Consider the following 20,563-nt stretch of genomic DNA (forward strand, 5'->3'; position numbering starts at 1 on the left):
GTTTACACTGTATACACCTTTATATATGTGGTCATTTACATGTCTCCTCCTCTTCCCTGGAGGAAGGATCATGTTTTTTGGCCTATCTTAGAATACTTAGTGCTTAACCTGGTGTCTGACATAAAGTAAGGACTTAATGAATTCTAGTTGACAGACTAGTAAGGACTTGAGAAAAGGTACCTAGGTGGTGCAATAGATAGAGCACTAGAATTATGATCAGGAAGACATCTTCATGCATTCAATCTAGCCTCAGACACAGTAACTGTGTGATCCTGGACAAGTCTCTCTCTCTCTTTGCATTTCTATGATCAAAAGTGATTTAGAGAACCTTTTCATATGACTAGAAATGGTTTCAATTTTGAAGATGAAGGTTTTTTTAAAATGAAAATCTTTGCAGATTTTTTTCTACTCAGCATCATGTGGACTATTCATATTTTATCCCTTATACTTTTTCTTGGTGATTCCTTAAGCTTCCATAGGTTTTTAATCACAATTTCTATGAAGATGACTCATAGATCAATATATCCATTCCCTTCTCTGAGCTTTAGTTCCACAATATCAGATCATAAATTCCTTCCCTGATTCCTCTTAGGTACTTTACACAATGAATTCAACCTTCTTATTTTTACAGACAAGGAAACTTGAGGCACAGAAAGATTACAATGATTTACCCAGTACTACATAGTGTCTGAGACAGAATTTGAACCCAGATCTTCCTGACACCTTTGCCTTGCTAGCTCCCCAATTCCTTGTTTGCTAAAACCTTCTATTGATTACTTAATTGTTCTGTGGAATCTGTTCCTTAACTTCTCACATTCTGAAAACCTCTTGGTAAGTGGTACCCTCTGTCCGATACTACCTCAAAGTTCTGTAGAAACCGTTTTTCATTATTTAAAAAAGACAGAGGAGAGAGAGAGGGAAGGAGGAAAAGAAGTGGAGAAGGAGGAGGGAGGGAGGGAGGGAGGGAGGGAGAGAGAGAGAGAGAGAGAGAGAGAAGAGAGAGAGAGAGAGAGAGAGAGAGAGAGAGAGAGAGCGATTGGAAAGGAGGGGGTGAGGGGAGGGAGGGGGGAAGGAAAGAAAGGGGGAAGGAAGAAGGGAAGGAGGGGGAGGAAGGGGGAGAAGGGAAGGAAAGGGAGGGAGGGAAAAAGGAGCAATATTCTTGGCCTGGAGTGATTGGCTTGAGATCATGGTCTGTCTGAATGCCATTTTTCTACACTTAGTAGCTGTGTGACTCTAAGCAAGGTACCACCTTTCCTAAATCACAAGTTTTAGTTATGTCTGATTTTCTGACTCCGTTTGGGGTTTTGGAGGGAGGGAGATAGGGAAGGGGAGAGAGAGAGAGAGAGAGAGAGAGAGAGAGAGAGAGAGAGAGAGAGAGAGAGAGAGAGAGAGAGAGAGAGAGAGAGAGAAAGGAAGGAGAGGAAAAAGAAGAAAAGAAGAAAGAAGGAGGAGGAGAAGGAGAAGGAGGGGAAGAGGAAGAAGAAGAGGAAGAGGAAGATGAGTAGGAAGAGGAAGAAGGAGGAGGAAGAGGAAGGAGGAGGAAGAAGAGGAGGAGGAGGAGGAGGAGGAGGAGGAGGAAGAGGAGGAGGAGGAGGAGGAGGAGGAGGAAGAGGAGGAGGAGGAAGAGGAAGAAGAAGAAGAAGAAGGAAGAAGGAAGAAGAAAGAAGAATCTTCTTTTGGGTTGGACGCCCATCTTGTGTCAATTTCTGGCCAGGTCCCCAACTCTTACCCCTGCAGGGCTCCATTAATGCTGGGATTGCAATCAACACTGAACACTTGCTATCTCTTTACCCAGGTTGCGCATCCCACTTTCCATTACAAAGAACTCCTAATTCCCAATCAATCAGTGTTTATGAAGTCCTTACTACGAGCCAGGCACCGTGCTGAGCACTTACTAAGACAACAGCTGTCTCTGCTCTCAAAGAGTTCACAGTCCAAAGGGAAAGATAACATGCAAACAAACGTGTGGAAATAAGATTGATTTAGGATAAACTACAGATAATATTAGAGGGACGGCACTAGCATGAGGGCGGACCGCCCTCTTCAATGCTATCACCTTCTGCCTAAGCATATTTCCAGCTTATTCTGTAACATATCTTATTTATAAAAAGCTTCTTGCTAAAAATAGGATTTTAGAGGGGACTTGAAGAAACCGGCACAAAATAAAAACAAAACCCCCAACCAACAACAACGTGTTCCTCCTTTCCAAGAGCTTACTTTATGACAGGGAGAGATGCCATATATAAATCAAAACGCACTAGATAGAAGCAGAATAAATGGACACACAACTGGAGTAGTTGAGCCCCGCTTTTCTGGAGGCAGGATCCGGAAGCAACACCAGAGCCTGAGTCGGAGCGACCTTGAACTTCAGGGGCGGGACGGAACCGGCGCGGGGCCGGCGCGGAGGAGCGCCGGGGGCGGGGTTAGCCGCCGCCGGCGCGAGTTATGACGACTTCCGCTTCTATCCGAAATCTCCCGCCTTACAGAAGGGTTGAATTCTAGTGGTAAGGGGAAGAGATCCCGGCACTTTTCGCAGACTTGTGCGGGTTAACAACTTCTGGTGCAGATCTGGGGACACGTTTCCGCTTTCCAGCCTGTAAGTAGGACTTGTTTCACCACCCGGAGTTTGTGCCGGGTCCCTTTTTTCTCCTTGCGGTGACTTGAGCTGAAAAGCAGGGCTGGTGTGGGCTGGTGGAGGGGAGACAAAGCTAGGGGCAGCTGGGGGTGAGATGTTGGGGAAGGGAAAGAACTTGTGTCCGGGGTGTGGTGCATGGTGGGGAGCATAATTAGTTTCCCAAAGGACTCTAGATCAGGAAGTTTGGGAAGATCGACGACTGAAAGTTAGATACTTGCATTGCTCCACCCTGTTGTGCTTTCCCCCTCTCCCTCCCTCTTCCCTCTTACCCTTTGGGGATAATTGGGAATAAGAGGGCCTCTGTCCGAGTAGGGGAAGGGCTTGAAAACTGATGAATTCGCGCCTAAAGCCACGACACGCACAGTATTCCACTGTTGGATCCCAAGCTGAAAGTGCTTAATAAATACTCTTGGTCAGGTGTGATTGGCTTGAGAGCATGGTTTCTTTTCTACACTTTTCTACACTTGTAGCTGTGTGACTCTAAGCAAGGCATCACCTTTCCTAAATTACCATTTCCTTACGGAGCTAATAACAGTTGTATTATGAACATAGTGAGAAATGATTGTATCTCTTTCTTGTTCTTTTGTTTCAGTCATGTCCGATTTTCTGACTCCGTTTGGGGTTTTCTTGGCAAAGATAAAGTAGTGGTTTGCCATTTCTTCCCTCAGATCATTTTACAGATGAGGAAACTGAGGCAAACAAGGTTAAGTGACTTACCTGGAGTCCCACAGCTACTAAGTGTCTAAGGCCAGATTTGAACTCAAAAAGATTGGCCCGACACTCGCTATTCACTGGGCCATTGCAGTGTGGACATAGTGAGAAGTGATAGTGAGTCTTTATCACTTTATATACAGTTGTAGTAGGAACATAGAAATAATTGTGTTTATCAATTTATAGTCTGTGTTCCATAATGTGAGAAATACCGAAAAATTGGGTTTCCCTAGAGTTTTGCAAGCTTTGAGGTAATGTGGGATAATGGATACCACCGGCCAAGAGGTTTTCAAAATGTGAGAGGTTAAGGAAGGTTATGATTCCACAGAAAAATTATATGATCAATAGAAGCCTTGAGCAAAGTAGGAATTGGGGAGCTAGGAAAGTACAGGTGGATTCAGTCAATCAAAAAGAGTTTTATGGTTTTGAGAAAACCACAGACTTAAGGTAATGGCTATTCAACCCAAACTAGTTGGGATTAATGACCTGACTTGACCAAATCACTATTGCCCCTGCTTTATAGGCAAATTGAATATTAAACAACACATCCTGTAGGAGGAGTTTCTGCCATTTTTGAACATGGGATGTATGATGAGGAAGGGGGAACATGTCTATACACATTTAGGGGGAAACATACAGTTGGCATATCAGAAAGATTGTAACCCTGAAGGGAATGGACCAATCCAATCTCTGATGGGAGGGACTGTGCCAAATAAGCAACTATAAAGCTCCTCTCACTTCTCTGTTTGGTTGTTCCCTCTGCTTTTGACCAGAAATGGTAAAATTCTTCTTAATAAATTTTTCTGGATATCTGATTTTCAGTGTCAAAAGTGTATTTCTAATACTAATGTTCTTCTGCAATCTATTTTATCATTGAATTTTACATATGTCATGTTTAATTGTTTAGAGTTTACACTGCCTTTTAAACATCCCCAGGTAACTGATTGTTTATCCCTATAAAATGTAATATATGATTAAAACAACCTGTGTCTGTCCACTTAAACATTAGCAGAATAAAGTAAAATTATCTATGACCATGACCAAGCCATTTAACTTTTCAGTGGCCAGCCAGTCAGTGTAGGTGGAGCATGATTTCCACCCCAGAGTTCTCCACATTAAGGAAAGCACAGGTCTGGATAAAAAGAAGAAAAAAGAAGGAAAAAAATCACCTGTTTCATAAGTTATTGTAAGTTATGCTTTACCTATTAGCAATTTGCAAGATCTAAACGATGGTATAAATATTAAATATTAATGCTTGGCACAGACTTTTTATATTAAATTGACTGGCCATTGCCGTCATCTTTTTTCTCCTGTCCCTGATAATTAACCCATTTTTATGTAGTTCAAGTTTATATTACATTTTCCTTTCAACAGTCTGTTAGGTAGCTACTATTACTACTACAAATAATAGCCAGCATTTACATAAGGCCCACTATATGTCTGGCACTATACTAAGTAGCTTACAATTATTATTTCATTTAATCCCCATAAGTACTCTGGGAAGTAGGTACTATTATTATCATTTTATATTTGAGGAACCTGAGGCAGAAAGATATTAAATGACTTGTCCAGGGTCACATAGTATCTGAAACTAGATTGGAATTCATTCCAAGTGAGATGAAGAGGGCCTGAACTAAGATGGCAGATTCTGTGAGTAGTCAGAAGGGAATGGATAAGAAATATGGTGTAGATTGATAAATGGTCAAAGGATATGAACAGACAATTTTCAGATGATGAAATTGAAACTATTTTCACTCATATGAGTGTTCCAAATCACTATTGATCAGATAAATGCAAATTAATACAACTTTGAGATACCACTACATACCTGTCAAATTGGTTAGAATGACAGAAAAAAATAATGATGAATGTTGGAGGGGATGTGGGAAAACTGGGACACTGATGCATTGTTGGTGGAGTTGTGAATGAATCCAACCATTCTGGAGAGCTATTTGGAACTATGCTCAAAAAGTTCTCAAACTGTGCATACCCTTTGATCCAGCAGTGCTACTGGGCTTATATCCCAAAGAAATACTAAAGAAGGGAAAGGGAACTGTATGTGCCAAAATGTTTGTGGCAGCCCTGTTTGTAGTGGCTAGAAACTGGAAAATGAATGGATGCCCATCAATTGGAGAATGGCTGGGTAAATTGTAGTGTATGAATGTTATGGAATATTATTGTTCTGTAAGAAATGACTAGCAGGATGAATACAGAGAAGCTTGGAGAGACTTACATGAACTGATGCTAAGTGAAATGAGCAGAACCAGGAGATCATTATATACCTCAACAACGATACTGTTTGAGGATGTAGTCTGATGGAAGTGGATTTCTTCGACAAAGAGAAGATCTAACTCAGTTCCAATTGATCAATGATGGACAGAAGCAGCTACACCCAAAGAAAGAACACTGGGAAATGAATTACTTGCATTTTTGTTTTTCTTCCCAGGTTATTTTTATCTTCTGAATCCAATTCTTCCTGTGCAACAAGAGAATTGTTCGGTTCTGCATACATGTATCGCAACTACCATGTTTCCCTGATAATAAGACACTGTCTTATTAATTTTTTTGGACAGAAAAAACACCAGAGGGCTTATTTTCAGGGGAGGGCTTATTTTAATGAACATTGACAGCAATTTTAATAAACAGGTAAATGTGAACCAAAAAAAGTACCTTTATTCAATAATGATCACGTCATCTTCTTCAACAACATCATCATAAGTGTCCATACCCTGAATTCCATCCTGGATGTCTTGCACCTCTGTTTCCTTCAGAAGAAGTGGACCCAATCTATCATGTCCAGCAATATAGTTCTCTTTAAATGAACATGTCTTGTCCAGGTAACCTGCTCGTAGTGCCTTGGCAACACAGCTGTCAGTAATTTTATCCCATGACTTCTTCACCCAAGTCACGGCTTCTTGCAGACAGGGTTTCACAAAGTTTCCACTCTGATTTCTTTCCATTCTATTTTCAATGTAGTCATTGACTTCCATGTGCAAATGGTCCTTGAAGGGCTTGTTTATTGCAATATCAAGGGTCTGGAGATAGGCAGTCATTCCTGCAGGAATCATTACTTGATCTATTCTTCTCTCTGCAAGGAAGTTCTTCATTTCTTTAGCGTGGTGAGTGCTAGCTGAGTTCTTCTTTTATCCTCCATCATGCCCCCTGAGTTCTTCTTTTATCCTCCATCATGCCCCTTTTATCCTTCATCATGCCCCCTCATTCCCGCTTACATACCTGGTTTTTATGTTGTCCTGCCTCAGCTCTCCTCCGCGGCACTGCTCTCAATGGCACCAGCAAGCAAATCACTGGGGAAGAACAGGATGCTTTGATCCAGCAGTGTTTCTACTGGGCTTATACCCCAAAGAGATACTAAAGAAGGGAAAGGGACCTATATGTGCCAAAATGTTTGTGGCAGCCCTGTTTGTAGTGGCTAGAAGCTGGAGAATGAATGGATGCCCATCAATTGGAGAATGGCTGGGTAAATTGTAGTATATGAATGTTATGGAATATTATTGTTCTGTAAGAAATGACCAGCAGGATGAATACAGAGAGGCTTGGAGAGACTTACATGAATTGATGCTAAGTGAAATGAGCAGAACCAGGAGATCATTATACACTTCGACAACGATATTGTATGAGGATGTATTCTGATGGAAGTGGATTTCTTTGACAAAGAGATCTGAGTTTCAATTGATAAATGCTGGACAGAAGCAGCTACACCCAAAGAAAGAACACTGGGAAATGAATATAAAGTGCTTGCATTTTGTTTTTCTTCCCGCATTATTTATACCTTCTGAATCCAATTCTCCCTGTGCAACAAGAAAACTGTTCGGTTCTGCACACATATATTGTATGATATACTGTAACCTATTCAACATGTAAAGGACTGCCTGCCATCTGGGGGAGAGGATGAAGGGAGGGAGGGGAAAAATCAGAACAGAAGTGAATGCAAGGGATAATGCTGTAAAAAATTACCCTGGTATGGGTTTTATCAATAAAAAGTTATTTAAAAAAAAAAAAAAAAAAGAAGAACAGGATGACGCGCTCACTGCTGCAGCTCTGATTGGATGCAGCTCAGAGCGCGGCGTGTGTTTCGGGGGAGAGGGGGGAACAGTGCATACAGAGGATACCGCAATGTAGTGTGTAGCCAGGGGATCACCTTCACTATAGTAGCAATCTCAATAGGGCTTATTTTCGGGGGAGGGCTTATTTTAGAGGAATCTTACACAGTAAGGGGAGGGCTTATTTTCAGGATAGGTCTTATTATCGGGGAAATACGGTAGGATATACGATAATATATTTAACATGTATAGGACTGCTTGCCATCTAGGGGAGGGGGTGGAGGGAGGGAGGGGAAAAGTCGGAACAGAAGTGAATGCAAGGGATAATGTTGTAAAAAATTATCCAGGCATATCTTCTGTCAATAAAAAGTTATAATTAAAAAAAAAGTTTTCAAAAAAAAAGAAATATAGTGTAGAGATGTCAACTGTCAATCATAGTGTCATGAAACTTTTGTGAAAATTGGGTTTGGCTGCACAAGCATTGTGTACCACAAGTAAGTTCAAGTAACTTTACCACTTAAGGTCTCAGTTTACTCTACAGTGATAGTAATTACTGAGGCAGGTAGGTAACACAATGGATAAAGTACTGGACTGGGAGTCAGGAAAACCTGAGTTCATATTTGCTCTTGACACTTTCTAGCTTTGTAACCCTGAACAAGTCATTTAATTTCTATTTCCTTAATCCATTGGAGAGAAAATGGCAAACCACTCCAGTATCTTTGCCTAAAAAACCCCAAGTGGGAGACATGACTAACAGGACTGAACAACAAGATGGTAGACTCTGGCCCTAGAATCAGAAGGAGCCGAGTTTAGACACTTAACTAGCTGTATGTTGCTGTTGGGTCACTTAACCCATCTGCCTCAATTTCCTCAGTTTTGAAAGCTCTGTTTACCTTAACTGTTGGAGGAAAAAAATGGCAAACCACTCTAGAATCTTTGCCAAGAAAATCCCATGGGCATCACAAAAAGTAGATAAGACTGAACAGCAACAATATTTAAAAATATATATACATCAAGGTTCTTAGGATTTATGAATTTATTTAAAAGATACTTTGATAATTGAATTTCAATGTAATTGGTTTTCTTTGTAATCCAATTTTATTTTAAGAAAGAAGTTATTAGACTTCACCAGATTGCCAAAGAGGTTTATGTCACCAAAAGGGTTAAGAGCCGCTGATAAAATATCCTTGATAATTTAGAACATTCTCAATCTCTTCCTCACTGTAAAGAATCAAAATTTGTGAGTTCTGATTTTTGGGAGCATATGTTTTACCTAGCTAGCAACTCCTATATATACTATTGATTTTAGTGTTATAGTTATTAGAGCCTCACCTCAAATCTGGAAGCTCTATAGATTGTCAGAAGTTAGTTGTATTTAGAGCTATGTATTAGCAAGAAGTATTGCATGATCTTTTTTTTTTTTTTTTTTTTTAAAGACTGGATCTGTGTTTTTAATAGTAAAGGGAACTCCCAGTGAGGTGATTCCCTCTACTTGTGCAGGTCAGCACTTGCCCTGCAATTTATCATCTTTGAAACGTACTGATACTCTGAGATAAGAAATTACTTGCTTGAAGTCACACCACCAGAATATATCAGATGTAGAATTTGAAAATCTATATCTTCCCTCGGTTTGAGACTAGTATTGTACTGCCTCTTAATATATATGTTAGTAAAATTTAGGAACTCCTTCAAGTGGACAAAGTTACAAGCTATCTCTCTGTTTTCAACTAATCTTTTTTTGTTTGTTTGTTTCTTAAGGAAACAAAGATGCAGTTTTCTGGACCAAAGAGAAAGAAACTGAGTCTGATAGGAGATCACAGGGGTGCTTCCTATCCCCATAGTCTTCAGTTCTACTTGCAGCCTCCTTCTGAAAACATATCTTTGATAGAGTTTGAAAATCTGGCTGTTGAAAGGCTTAAATGTGAGTGATATTTTACATTTGAACTGGTAGACTTGGAATGTTTAAGGTAATTTTGGATCATTCATTTCTTTGCAATATAGTTATATGATAGCCCTGAATTGTAATTTAGCACAGGTATTGATTGAAATGGGCTCTGAAATGGTTAGTACTATTGAGAAGGATAAATGTCTTTCTTTTTAAATTTTAAGTAATATTTTCTATTTTTTAATCACTTTGGAGACACAGTGTCAAATTGTAGAATGGCAGACGAACTACTTCATTTTCCTGGCATAAACTAGACAAGTCAGAAGAAAACAGAATTTCCCATAATTACATGAAGTGAGATATCATTGGGATGAAGAAACACAGATACCAAGTCATCAAAATGATCATCATGAGGAGACTACAACACTTAGAGATTAGTGGCTGTTTGAAAGTAACTTATCCTGGAAGGATTTACATGAATTGATGAGAACAACATTATACACAGTATCAGCAATATCATAGTGATCAATTGTGAATTACTAAGCTATCTGCAGCAATACAATGATACAAGTTACTGTGTATAATTTTTTCCCCAATTGCATTTAAAAGCTAATTTTTAGTGTTTGTTTTTTTAATTTTTGAATTACAAATTCTATTTCTTCTCTCTCTCCTCCTGAAACTGTAAGCACTTTGATATAGCTTATTCATGTGCAATCACACAAAACAAATTCCAGTGTTAATCATATTGTGAAAAACAAACGTAATTCAACTATCTCTCCTGCCCTCCAACAAACCACTAAAAAAATAAAGTTAAAAAAAATTGCTTCGATCTGCATTTAGACTCTGTCAGTTCTCTGGAGGTGGATAGCATCTGTGTTTCTTCATCCCAGTGATAATCTCACTTCATGTAACGATGGAAAATTTGATTTCTTCTGATTTGTCTAGTTTATGCCAGGAAAATGAAGTAGTTTGTCTGCCCATTCTAGAATACAATTTGGCACTGTTTCTCCAAAGTGATTAATTATTTACTCTGATCTAGAGTAATATTACTAGGTCTATACCTCCAAACAGATCAAAGAAAGAAAAAACAACATGTATATAATATGTACAAAGATTATTTTTATATGTGCAAAATATAGGTATAAATATATGTACAAATTAATCAGATACGTACAAAAATTATTTCTAATAGCTCTTTCTGGTGTGACAAAGAACTGGGAACTTAGGGGAATAGCTAAACAGGTGATAGCTGAATAAATTATGGTTTGTGAATATGATGATGAAGAATATAGTTTTAGAGAAACTTGTATGAAGAGTGAAGTTAACAGAACCAGAAGAACAATTTATACAATAACAATAACATTGTAACACCAAACAACTTTGAAAGATTTAATATTGATCAATTCAATAACCAATCCAAATTGTAGAAGACTCATGTTGAAGCATATTTTCTACCTCCTGACTGAGAAATAATGGACTCAAGGTGCAGGTTAAGAAATTTTTTGGATCTGGCCAATGCAGAAAATTATTTTTGCTTGACTGTGCATAATTGTTAAAAGAGTTTTATTTGTCTTTCTTTTTCAATGTGGAGGTGAAAGGAAAGAAGGTGAATTTTCCTTAATTGGAGAAAAAATATTGTACTACCATGTCTGAACTCTAAACACTAAATATAGGACATGAAATGGATAAAGAGGCAAAATGAATTTAACAGAATTTGAGGAGGCAGATGACCTGAAATCTGATCTGCTGCTTTTCCTGTTAAATATATGTTATTATTTCTAATAGGGCAAAGTAAAACAATTAAAGTATTTTTTTTCTCCTCTTAACGTAGATTTTGAAAGCCCAAATTACTTGGTTAATTTCTCTTTAAATTTTTTTCTGTGATTTTTATAGTGCTCAAAATAGTTGAAAATCTTGGTGTGAGCTATGTGAAAGGTTCTGAACAATACCAGAGTAAGCTGGAGAATGAGATTCGAAAACTCAAATTTTCCTACAGAGTAAGTTCAAACAAAAATCTTTTCATTTGTTTAAGTTATTATGTAACAGAGTCTTTCCCCATCCTAAAAACCTTCAGTAGAATTTGCCATTTCCTCAAACTGTTGTCTTATGTGTCTTTTATCTTTGTCTGCCAAACTCTTAGGGGAGGAAAACTAGTTATACTCATAACCTTCTCTTTCTCTCCTCTTATTCACTTTTCAATCCTCTGCAGACTGACTTCCTATTCAACTTGTCACTCATGAAACTGCTCTTCCCAACTCATCTGAATTATGAATTCTGGTGGTCTTTTCTCAGTTTGCATCCTTTTTTGGCTTAAGTATTTAACACTATTGATCATTTTTCCTTCTTAGATACTTTTTGGGTTTTCCTTTTGTTACTCTAACCTGATTGACCTCCTGTCTGTTTGTCTTCTTGTTCATCGTCTTATTTGCAATCTCATCATCCCTATCATGTCCCTTATGTGTACATATTCCTCAAGGTTCTGTTCTAGTCTCTTGTCTTCTATAGATACAGCCTATCTTGCTGATTTCCTCAGCTCCCATGGTTTAAACATCAACTCTGCAAGGATGACTCCCCTAATTCTCCACTGAACTTCAGTCCAGTATCACCAAACGTCTGGTGAACATTTCATATTGAATGCTATGGAAATATCTGAAATTCAGCATATCAACTAGTTGTCAGATGTTACCATTTATACTTAAACACTATTTCTTGAATCTGACCCCTTCTCTTTATTTACACAACTTCTATAATTTTAGCACTTAACATTCCCACCAAAATTATTGCAGCAACTTCCTAATTGTTTTGTGCTTCAATTCTCTCCTTGCAAACTAGGACATAGTGATTTTCCTTAAGTGTAGATCTGATCATGTTACTTTCTTACTCAATAAAGTCCAGTGGTTTCCTGCTACTTCAAGGATTAAATAAAAATTCTTCTGTTTAGATTTTTAAACCCCTTTCAGTTTAGTCTCATCCTTTTTTTTTTTTTTTTTTACAACTTCATTGGATCCTATTCTTCCTTCCATAATCTTATGATTCACAAGTGCTCTTTTTTCTGGTTTTCACATACAACATTTTTTCTCTTCTATAACCTTAGTTCGGGTCCTCTCATTGTAAAATGGACTTGCTCCCTACTTCTGCCTCATAGAATCTCTCTTTTTCTTTGAGATGCATCTTAAAGACTTTTACTATATGAATCTTTCTCTGTCCCTCCATAGTGTCTAGTGTTATTTGCAAACTACCCTTTTATTTTTTTATATCTCTATCCTTATTGGTACCTAGTGAAAAGCTTGGCACTATAAATGCATGCTGACTGATACTGTATATACATGATAAACATAAAGAAAAATACAAAATAGTTAAGTAAAAGATAGCTTATAAATAAGCATATAGTGTGGGTATAGAATATATTAGCATAAAATATATATAAACTTAGATATGTATTTTTCTCCTCCATTAGAACATAGAATTTTTTTTTAATATCCTTGTCCCATCTAATGCTTAATGAAAAGTTTGTTACTTATAAATGCATGTGGATTGATATGGCAGATTGATAAAAATGTATACTTGTATATATTTGTTACAAGAATTTTGTCTTTCTTTTTCAATGGGGAGGTGAAAGGACAGAATATAAATTTTCCTAAATTAGAAAAAAAAGGTAGTGTCATGTCTGAACTCCACATACTAAATATAGGACATGAAATGGATAGAGAGGTAAAGTGAATTTAACTATGAATTTGAGCAGATGAATTCAAATCTGGGTCACTGAATAGCCATTTGTAACAAACATCATTAATTGTTTATATTGGCTGTTAAGATTATTATGATATAATCTTTTTTTTTTTTTTCCACTTTTCTTCTTAACTTCTTTTCTTGAGGATTCCTTTTGGAAAATTTTATTTTTCTTTTGGCTAAGATTATGAGGAAGGCTGGATTGGATGCATTTGCTAAACTCTTCCATTTATGTCCATAAACCTAGGTATTAATTTTAATCCTGTCCTCCCATATCCAATTAGTAGTCCTATTAATTCTCCCTTTTTGCTATCTTTTGCTTCTATTTCTTTCTCCTCATCTTAATACCCTTATTCATTATCTGGTCTTGTAATAACCTCCTAATGTTTTTTTTCTGCATCTGCTCTCTTCTTTCCCAACTCTCACAAATAATTTTTTACTTAGACCAGCTAAATCTTCCATAAGCACAGATCTGTTTATCTCTTTTTTGAAAATCTTTCAGTAACTCCCTATTTGCCCTCAAATAATACTTCTCAGCCTTGCATTCAAAATCTTCCACCATCTGACAACACTATGCTTCCACTCTCTGTGTGTTCTTTGCTCTTGCCAATTGCCTCGTTCATCATCTCGTACATTTTATGCCTTTCAATTGCTCCTTTTCCCTACACCTGAGGTACAGTTCTTCCCAACCAAAAAAATCAGCATTGATCTCTTTATTCACACCCTTATATGTTTTTCATGTTATAATTTTTTTTAATGGATCAGAAGTCCATGAGGGCAGAGACTTTATCTTATGCAGTCTTTGTATTTATTTTATGCAGTCTTTGTATCTCTCTTAGCAACTAGCTTATGTCTCTGTAGGTTGTGGTTATTGTTGTTTTTGCTTTTGATTTGTTTCAGTCATGTCCAATTCTTTGTGACCCTTTTTAGGGCTTCTTGGCAAAGATGCTAGAATGCTTTATCATTTCTTTCTCTAGATCATTTTATATATGAAGAACCAGAGGCAAATAGAGTTAAGCAACTTGACCAGGTCACACAGCTAGTAAGTACCTGGGCTAGATTTGAACTCAGGAAGATGAGTCTTCCTGACTCTAGGCCTGGAACTCGTGCCATCTCAATGCCCTATGTAGGTTGTAGGTACTTAATAAATATGTAAAGTTGTTAAAATTTAACTTTTCCCTTACAATAATAATGCTTTTTTAAAACGGTGATATTTTATGGTCAGTTTAATTCCAATCATTTGTTTAATTTTATCTTTGTAAGGAGATGTGATAGGGGGAAGGAATCACATCCTGTGATTCCATTGCTATAGATAACTTCCAGTGAGGAAATCTGCTTTTCCAAATTCGTTTGCCAACTTTCTGTAACTTAAAAAGCTTTAGAGAGCCTCTTGAGGGCACTGTGGGGTTAACTTACAGTATTATCCAGCTGATATATTCCAGAGATGGCATTTGGTAGTAGATAGAAGAAACTGAGACCCAGAGAGGTTTTGATTTTCTCAAGATTAGTAAGCATCAGAGTTGAGATTTTAATCCAAGTTCTTTAGCTGAAGAGAGTTATTTGTCCCCCGCTGGCCTTAGTTTGCTTTATTTATTGGTAAAAACAACATTCCTTGGCCCTCTGGCAAACTGACTTTTGTGCTTTAGTTATATTTCCTTGGAATGCTTCCATGTTCCTATGCTTTTCATGTAATAGCAGGTTTCTTTAATTCAGATTAGGTTTTTCCAGGTCACTCCAGGTCAATCAAGGTATGTGATAGGAAAGACTCCTCTAATTTAGCTCCTTTATTTTATATATGAAAAAACTGAGAACCAGGAAAACTGTCACACAAGTAATAAGTAGTAGAGCCTACATTCAGATCTGGGTCCTCAGACTCCATGCTTTAGAAACAGTTGCCAGTGGTGCAGTAGTAGAACATGGGACCCAGAGTCAGAAATAGATAAATGTTAGCTCTGTGACTCTGGAGCATGACTCAGTATCTATCCAATTTAGTTTCCTTAATTGCAAAGTGAGGTTAATAATTGCTTATAACTGAGGATTTCTGTGAGGATGGAATGAGATAATATTTGTAAATCACTTAGCACAGTGCCTGACACATAGTAGGTATAGAAGTAAAGTGGAATAAAGGAGGTAATATTTGTAAAGCGCTTAGGAGAGTGTTGAGAACTTTTGGGTAGCTAGGAGTTGCAGTGGATAAAGTTTTGGAACTTATGTGAGGAAGTTTTGGTTACAAATCCAACTTCAGGCATTTACTAGCTATGTGATCCTGGCCAAATCACTTAACCCTATTTGCCTCAGTTTCCTTATCTGTAAAGTAAACTGGAGAAGGAAATGGCAAACTACTCCAGTATCTTTGCCAAGAAAACCCCAGATGGAGTCACGAAGAGTGACTGAAAAACAACACAAATAATACTTGTTTCCTTTCCTCCCTTCCTTCTTAAACCTAGCATCCTTTCCATTTTACTGCCTTTCTTCTTTCATCTTATGTCCTTGGGGAGGGGAGGAGCAATTAAGTTGCTCTATGGTTTGCTGTCATGTGAGAATAAATATAATATCTAATTAACAGTGATTAAATATTTTTTCAGTTGGAATGTGTGAATTTTGTGGACTTTAAAGTTTGAATGTCTTCTCTTGCCTCAGTATTTTCTTATTCTTTTAATTTTTTTTAAATTTTAGTTTAATTTAAATCTTTATTATTACTTTGTAGGAAAGTTCAGAAGATGAATTTGAAGCACGAAGGAAGGATCACATATCTCATTTCATCTTGCGTCTTGCTTATTGCCAGTCGTAAGTATACACTGACTTCTTATATTTCTGGTTTATGGATTTTTGTGTAGTTCATATTGAAATCTTGGGGTGTGGCTTGCTATATTGAAAGTTGAAATGTTACACTGTGTGTGGAATTTCCTAGAACAGGGTTAAACTGTATATAGGGCTATTATTTGATACAAACTAAACATGGGTCAACTTCAGTAGTCCCTGCTGTCTGTCAGGACCATTGCTGGCTATGAGAATCCATTGCCAACTTGTGCTCCCCTCTCTACAAGCGAAAGTTGGCAGCCAATATGTGATTAGCTCCTTTCTTTCACCTCTATTCCAGGGTTTTTACTCTACATTCCAACATTCTTAAAGGAAAAGGGTTGGAATGATGGCATATTGCTTTTGAAAGGTGCTGCTCTTTTTAAGATATAGTTTTGCATTCTAACAATTTTCTAAGTCATATACAATTAATGTTCAAAATTTTTGATTCTTGGGATTCTTAGTCTTAATTTCTGAGTTTCTTCTCTTTGAGTTCTGGAATATCAAAATCAGAATTTGAGTAGAAAGGGACCTGAGAGCATCTCAGTCAAAACACTGATTTTATTTGATTGATTGATTGAATTTATATTATCCTTTTCTGTGGAGATTGTTCTTGGATTATGTTGTTTATGGGTAGAATAAAATAAAAACTGGAAAGGGACATTAAAATGCAGGGCAGTTTTGAGAATGTTTTTCTCCAGAAAAAATGTGTCATACTTAAGAAAAATACCAAGGAAAACCTTATCACTCAAATGTGATGTAAATCTTTTTTTAATTTTAAGGGAGATGTGCCAATGTTTAATCTTTTTTTATGATAGTGTTCAGACAGACCCAAGTTTATAATAAAGTAAAACTCTTACTTTTTTGTTAGTTCAATAGTGCCACCTAGAGGAGGAAAAAGTTAGCATTGTCATATATATTTTTCAATATTACTTACATGTTTATACTACTTTTGATTTGGAGATTGGTTTGATTCGTAGATTGGATTTAAAAGATGCTCTTTAACACCTTTTTATAAATTGAATCATACTTTTTCTAGGTAGTTTAATATTTAAAGTAACTAGTGAATTATTTTAATAAATGGAGCAATTCTTTTGTTGTACAAATAATTACACAATTTATCTGCTTTGTGAATTAATTTTTAAAAATAAGTACATTAGCTTTTTTTTTTAAAAATGAGGCACACCTATACTTACATAATATTATAACTTTATAAAATTTAATAGTATAGGCAAAACTTTTGACTTATTTAGAAGTACCTGAAGAAAACGTAACGTTTTCATGTTAATTGTAATGTCCTCCTTATATTAAATATTTGGGAATGAAGTCCAATTGTTTAATCATAATATATTTAGTTCACTAGTCTTACCTTTTATTTAGTAATTAGCAAAACCAAAATAAAAGAGAATTCTTATGGTGTTAGAAATTTTTATCATATTAAAAACAATATAAATCTGTGGAAATATTAAAACAAATTTTTTTGGTAACTAAGTTTAAAATAGCTTTTTCTAGGAATTTCTTATTTTTCCCATTGTGCCTCATTTTAGTTAAGTCAAATCAACTAGCATTATTTATTGCCTGTTATGTGTCAGGCACTATCATAAGTCCCTTTTAAGAATGGCAAAAAATAGAGGGGTAGCTAGACGGCACAATGGATAAACCAGCCCTGAAGTCATAAGAACCAGAGTTCAAATTTGGCCTCAGACACTAAATACTTCCTAGCTATGTGACCTTGGGCAAGTCACTTAACCCCTAATCCCTCGTGGGTGGTGGTAAGAATGGCAAAAAATAGTCCCTTTTTTCTAGGAATTCATAGTCTAAAGAGTGAGACAACATGCAAACGACTATGTACAAATATGATATCTATAGGGCAAATTGGTCATAGTCTCAGAAGGAATGGATTCAGATTAAGAATAGGCTACTTGCTCTAACTTTAGCTGAAACTTGAGGGAAGCCAGAGGGTAAATGAGTGTTTCTCATGGGGTGGGGATCAGGGACAACTATAGAATTCAATTGGAATTAGGAGATAGATGTCTTGTTTGAGGAACAGCAAAGAGATTAAGATCACAGGATAGCAGAATATGTGGGAAGAGAGTAAAGGTAGGTAGGGATCAGGTTTTGATGGACTTTAAAAGCCATTATTCTAGAGATAACTGGAAGTTACTGGTATATATTAAAGGGTGGGGGAAGGCAGGGATGATATGGTTAGACCTGAACTTTAAGAAGATCAGTTTGATACTTGATTGGAGGATGTAAGGAATAGGGAAATTCCAAGATACTTTATTAGGCAAGAAACCACCCAGCAGGCTATTTTAGTAGTCCAGATGATGAGAGCATGCTCAGAATTAGGGTTTAAAGTAGTTTTGTTTTTTTCCAGGGTTGCTTTATTTTCTTAATTTAGAAAAATCAGTTTTTTATACTTAAAAAAATCTCAGAATTTTCTTTTTTGAAAAATTTTAATTTTAATATTTGGTAAGGTTATTGTCATTATTTTTAAAGAATCCACCTAATTTTTGCCGACTGTTTCCCTGAAAACATCCTGTGTTGTATTTGGTTAATCTTAAATATTTTTTCATGAAAATCATTGAGAATTGTGATCTTTGGCTATGTAACCTATACTTCTCTTTCTCTGTCTCAGAGAGGATCTCAGGCGCTGGCTCATTCAACAAGAAATGGACCTGTTTCGATTTCGATTTAGCATTCTGCCTCCTGACAAGGTCCAGGGTTTCTTAAAGGATAGCCATCTGCAATTTGAAACTGTAAGAGTATTTTAATAGTTTTATTTTCTTAGTATCTACATTTGGTTGCTTTTTAAATTTATGCTATTTGCTTCATCTTTCAGTACATCAGGGAGCTTCTATATTCTCAGTGTGGACATATTTTCTATAGACTCAAATCATAACACCACATTAAGTCAGTTACCATGAATTGCTGGGCTGAAAAAAAAAATGATTACTTGGTTACTATTCTCTTTTTACCTGAGACTCATACTCAGAAGTAAAGCATTCAGGTTATTTCTAGGCCCATCCTCAAAATCTATCTAGCTATGATCTAGTGGCACAATACATAGAGTGTTGTTAAGCCTATAGTCAGGAAGATTCATCTTTCTGAATTCAAATCTGTCCTCAGATACTAGCTGTGTCACCTTGACTGAATCACTTAACTACATTTGCTTCAGTTTCCTGATCTATAAAATGAGCTGGATGAAGAAATGGTAGACCAATTCATTATCTTTGCTAAGAAGATCCCAAATAGAATCACGAAGAATTAGACATGTTTGAAATGATCAAACAATAACAAATGACCTAAGAGTTCTAACATGGCTTTGAGACCTCAAAGATACTGAGTCTTGGAATTGAGGTTTTTAATTAAGAGGATTTTGTAATTTAGAGAGGCATCAGCAAGAGTATCTTATTCAGCAAAATTAAGTGTAATTCTGAATGGAAAAAAAAAGGATACTTAACAAATTGAAATACTTTTAAGTATATGTGACAAAAACAGCAGAATTTAAGGGAAAATTTGAGAAAGAAATATGAGGAAAACATTAAAGGTGAATTATAAAGATTCAGTAAGGTCAAATTGTTTACTTATATTTTGAAAATGTTATCAGAACTCTTTTTGACTGTCACCATTACTTGAGTAATTTGAAAGAAAATTTGAGCTGAATTCTGTAGAATGGGGTGATTCTAAAAAAATAAAACTATGGAGAGATAAAAAGGAGAAAGTGATTTGTTATAATGAGAATATAAAATGGAGGAGGAGGAAGCAGTTCATCAAAATTAAACAACTTGTGAACCTATTCTGACAGTACATATAATGTTTCGTGTGTGTGTGTGTGTGTGTGTGTGTGTGTGTGTGTGTGTGTGTTTGTGTTACCCAGGGTCACACAGATAGTGGTGTGTGTTGAAGGCAGATTCGAACTCAGTTTCTCCTGACTTCAGGGCTGGTGCTCTATCTATTCACTGTGTTATCTAGCTGTCCCTTGTACACATAATGTTTCCCTTCCATCATTGACTACCTTGGCAAAGAAGGGAGGAAGTGTATTTTTTTTTTCCCTCCTTTTTGGGGGCCAGTTTTTAAGCTTTTGACCTAATTCCCCTAGTTCTAAGTCTTAACTGTGTTCCTCACTATACTGTTCCTCTCATTTTTTTTACTAAGCTTTTCAAAAATTGTTTTTGTTTAAATTCTCAAATCTGTGGCAGAATTTCATTTGGTAGTTCTCCCTGTGACCCAATTATTAGGACTGATATTCTGTTGAGTCTTATTCTTGATCCTAACTGCTTTAGTATAATTATCATTTGTCAGAATTTCATTTCCTGACATGATTGATTGTATCTGTATACAGCAATAGTTGAATCTGACCTTGATAAATCTTAATCTGAAATATAAAGCAATTGCATTTTTTGTGAGTTGGTACACAACTGCCTAGATTTTAATTTCTGAAATTGCAAAAAAAGAGTAGAAATGGAATAGAGACCATCTTATTTGTATTCATTCCCAGTAAGGGCCATTTTGAATCTTTGTGTTTATTTTGTTGACTTACTTTTGTTATATTATTGTACAGGGTGTATGACCAGGGCTATAGATGATAATAATGCTTATTTATTTAGATGTTTAGGAAAAAGGTCATGATTTTGATGCTTGTCAGCTTGAAGTTCAAAGAACTTCCAAGCTCTTCTAATTCAACATCATAGATAATTGCCTTGAGGCCTTGTAGAATTTAATTCCAAGAATAGTAGGGAA

The 20,563-nt window shown here is 36.5% G+C and overlaps 1 protein-coding gene across 1 annotated transcript in view; it reads left to right on the plus strand.

Moving 5' to 3' along the window:
* Positions 1-2,457: 2,457 nt before the first annotated feature.
* PRIM2 (DNA primase subunit 2) overlaps positions 2,458-20,563 on the plus strand; it is a 373,726-nt gene continuing 355,620 nt past the window's right edge. The window contains exons 1-5 of the mRNA XM_051997199.1: positions 2,458-2,596; positions 9,166-9,328; positions 11,186-11,289; positions 15,729-15,808; positions 18,459-18,579. Coding sequence (XP_051853159.1) covers positions 9,175-9,328; positions 11,186-11,289; positions 15,729-15,808; positions 18,459-18,579 — 459 coding nt within the window. The 5' untranslated portion in view covers positions 2,458-2,596; positions 9,166-9,174. The remainder of the gene's footprint in view (positions 2,597-9,165; positions 9,329-11,185; positions 11,290-15,728; positions 15,809-18,458; positions 18,580-20,563) is intronic.

Source organism: Antechinus flavipes, chromosome 4, assembly GCF_016432865.1.
Source record: "Antechinus flavipes isolate AdamAnt ecotype Samford, QLD, Australia chromosome 4, AdamAnt_v2, whole genome shotgun sequence".
NCBI classification, from domain to species: Eukaryota; Metazoa; Chordata; class Mammalia; order Dasyuromorphia; family Dasyuridae; genus Antechinus; species Antechinus flavipes.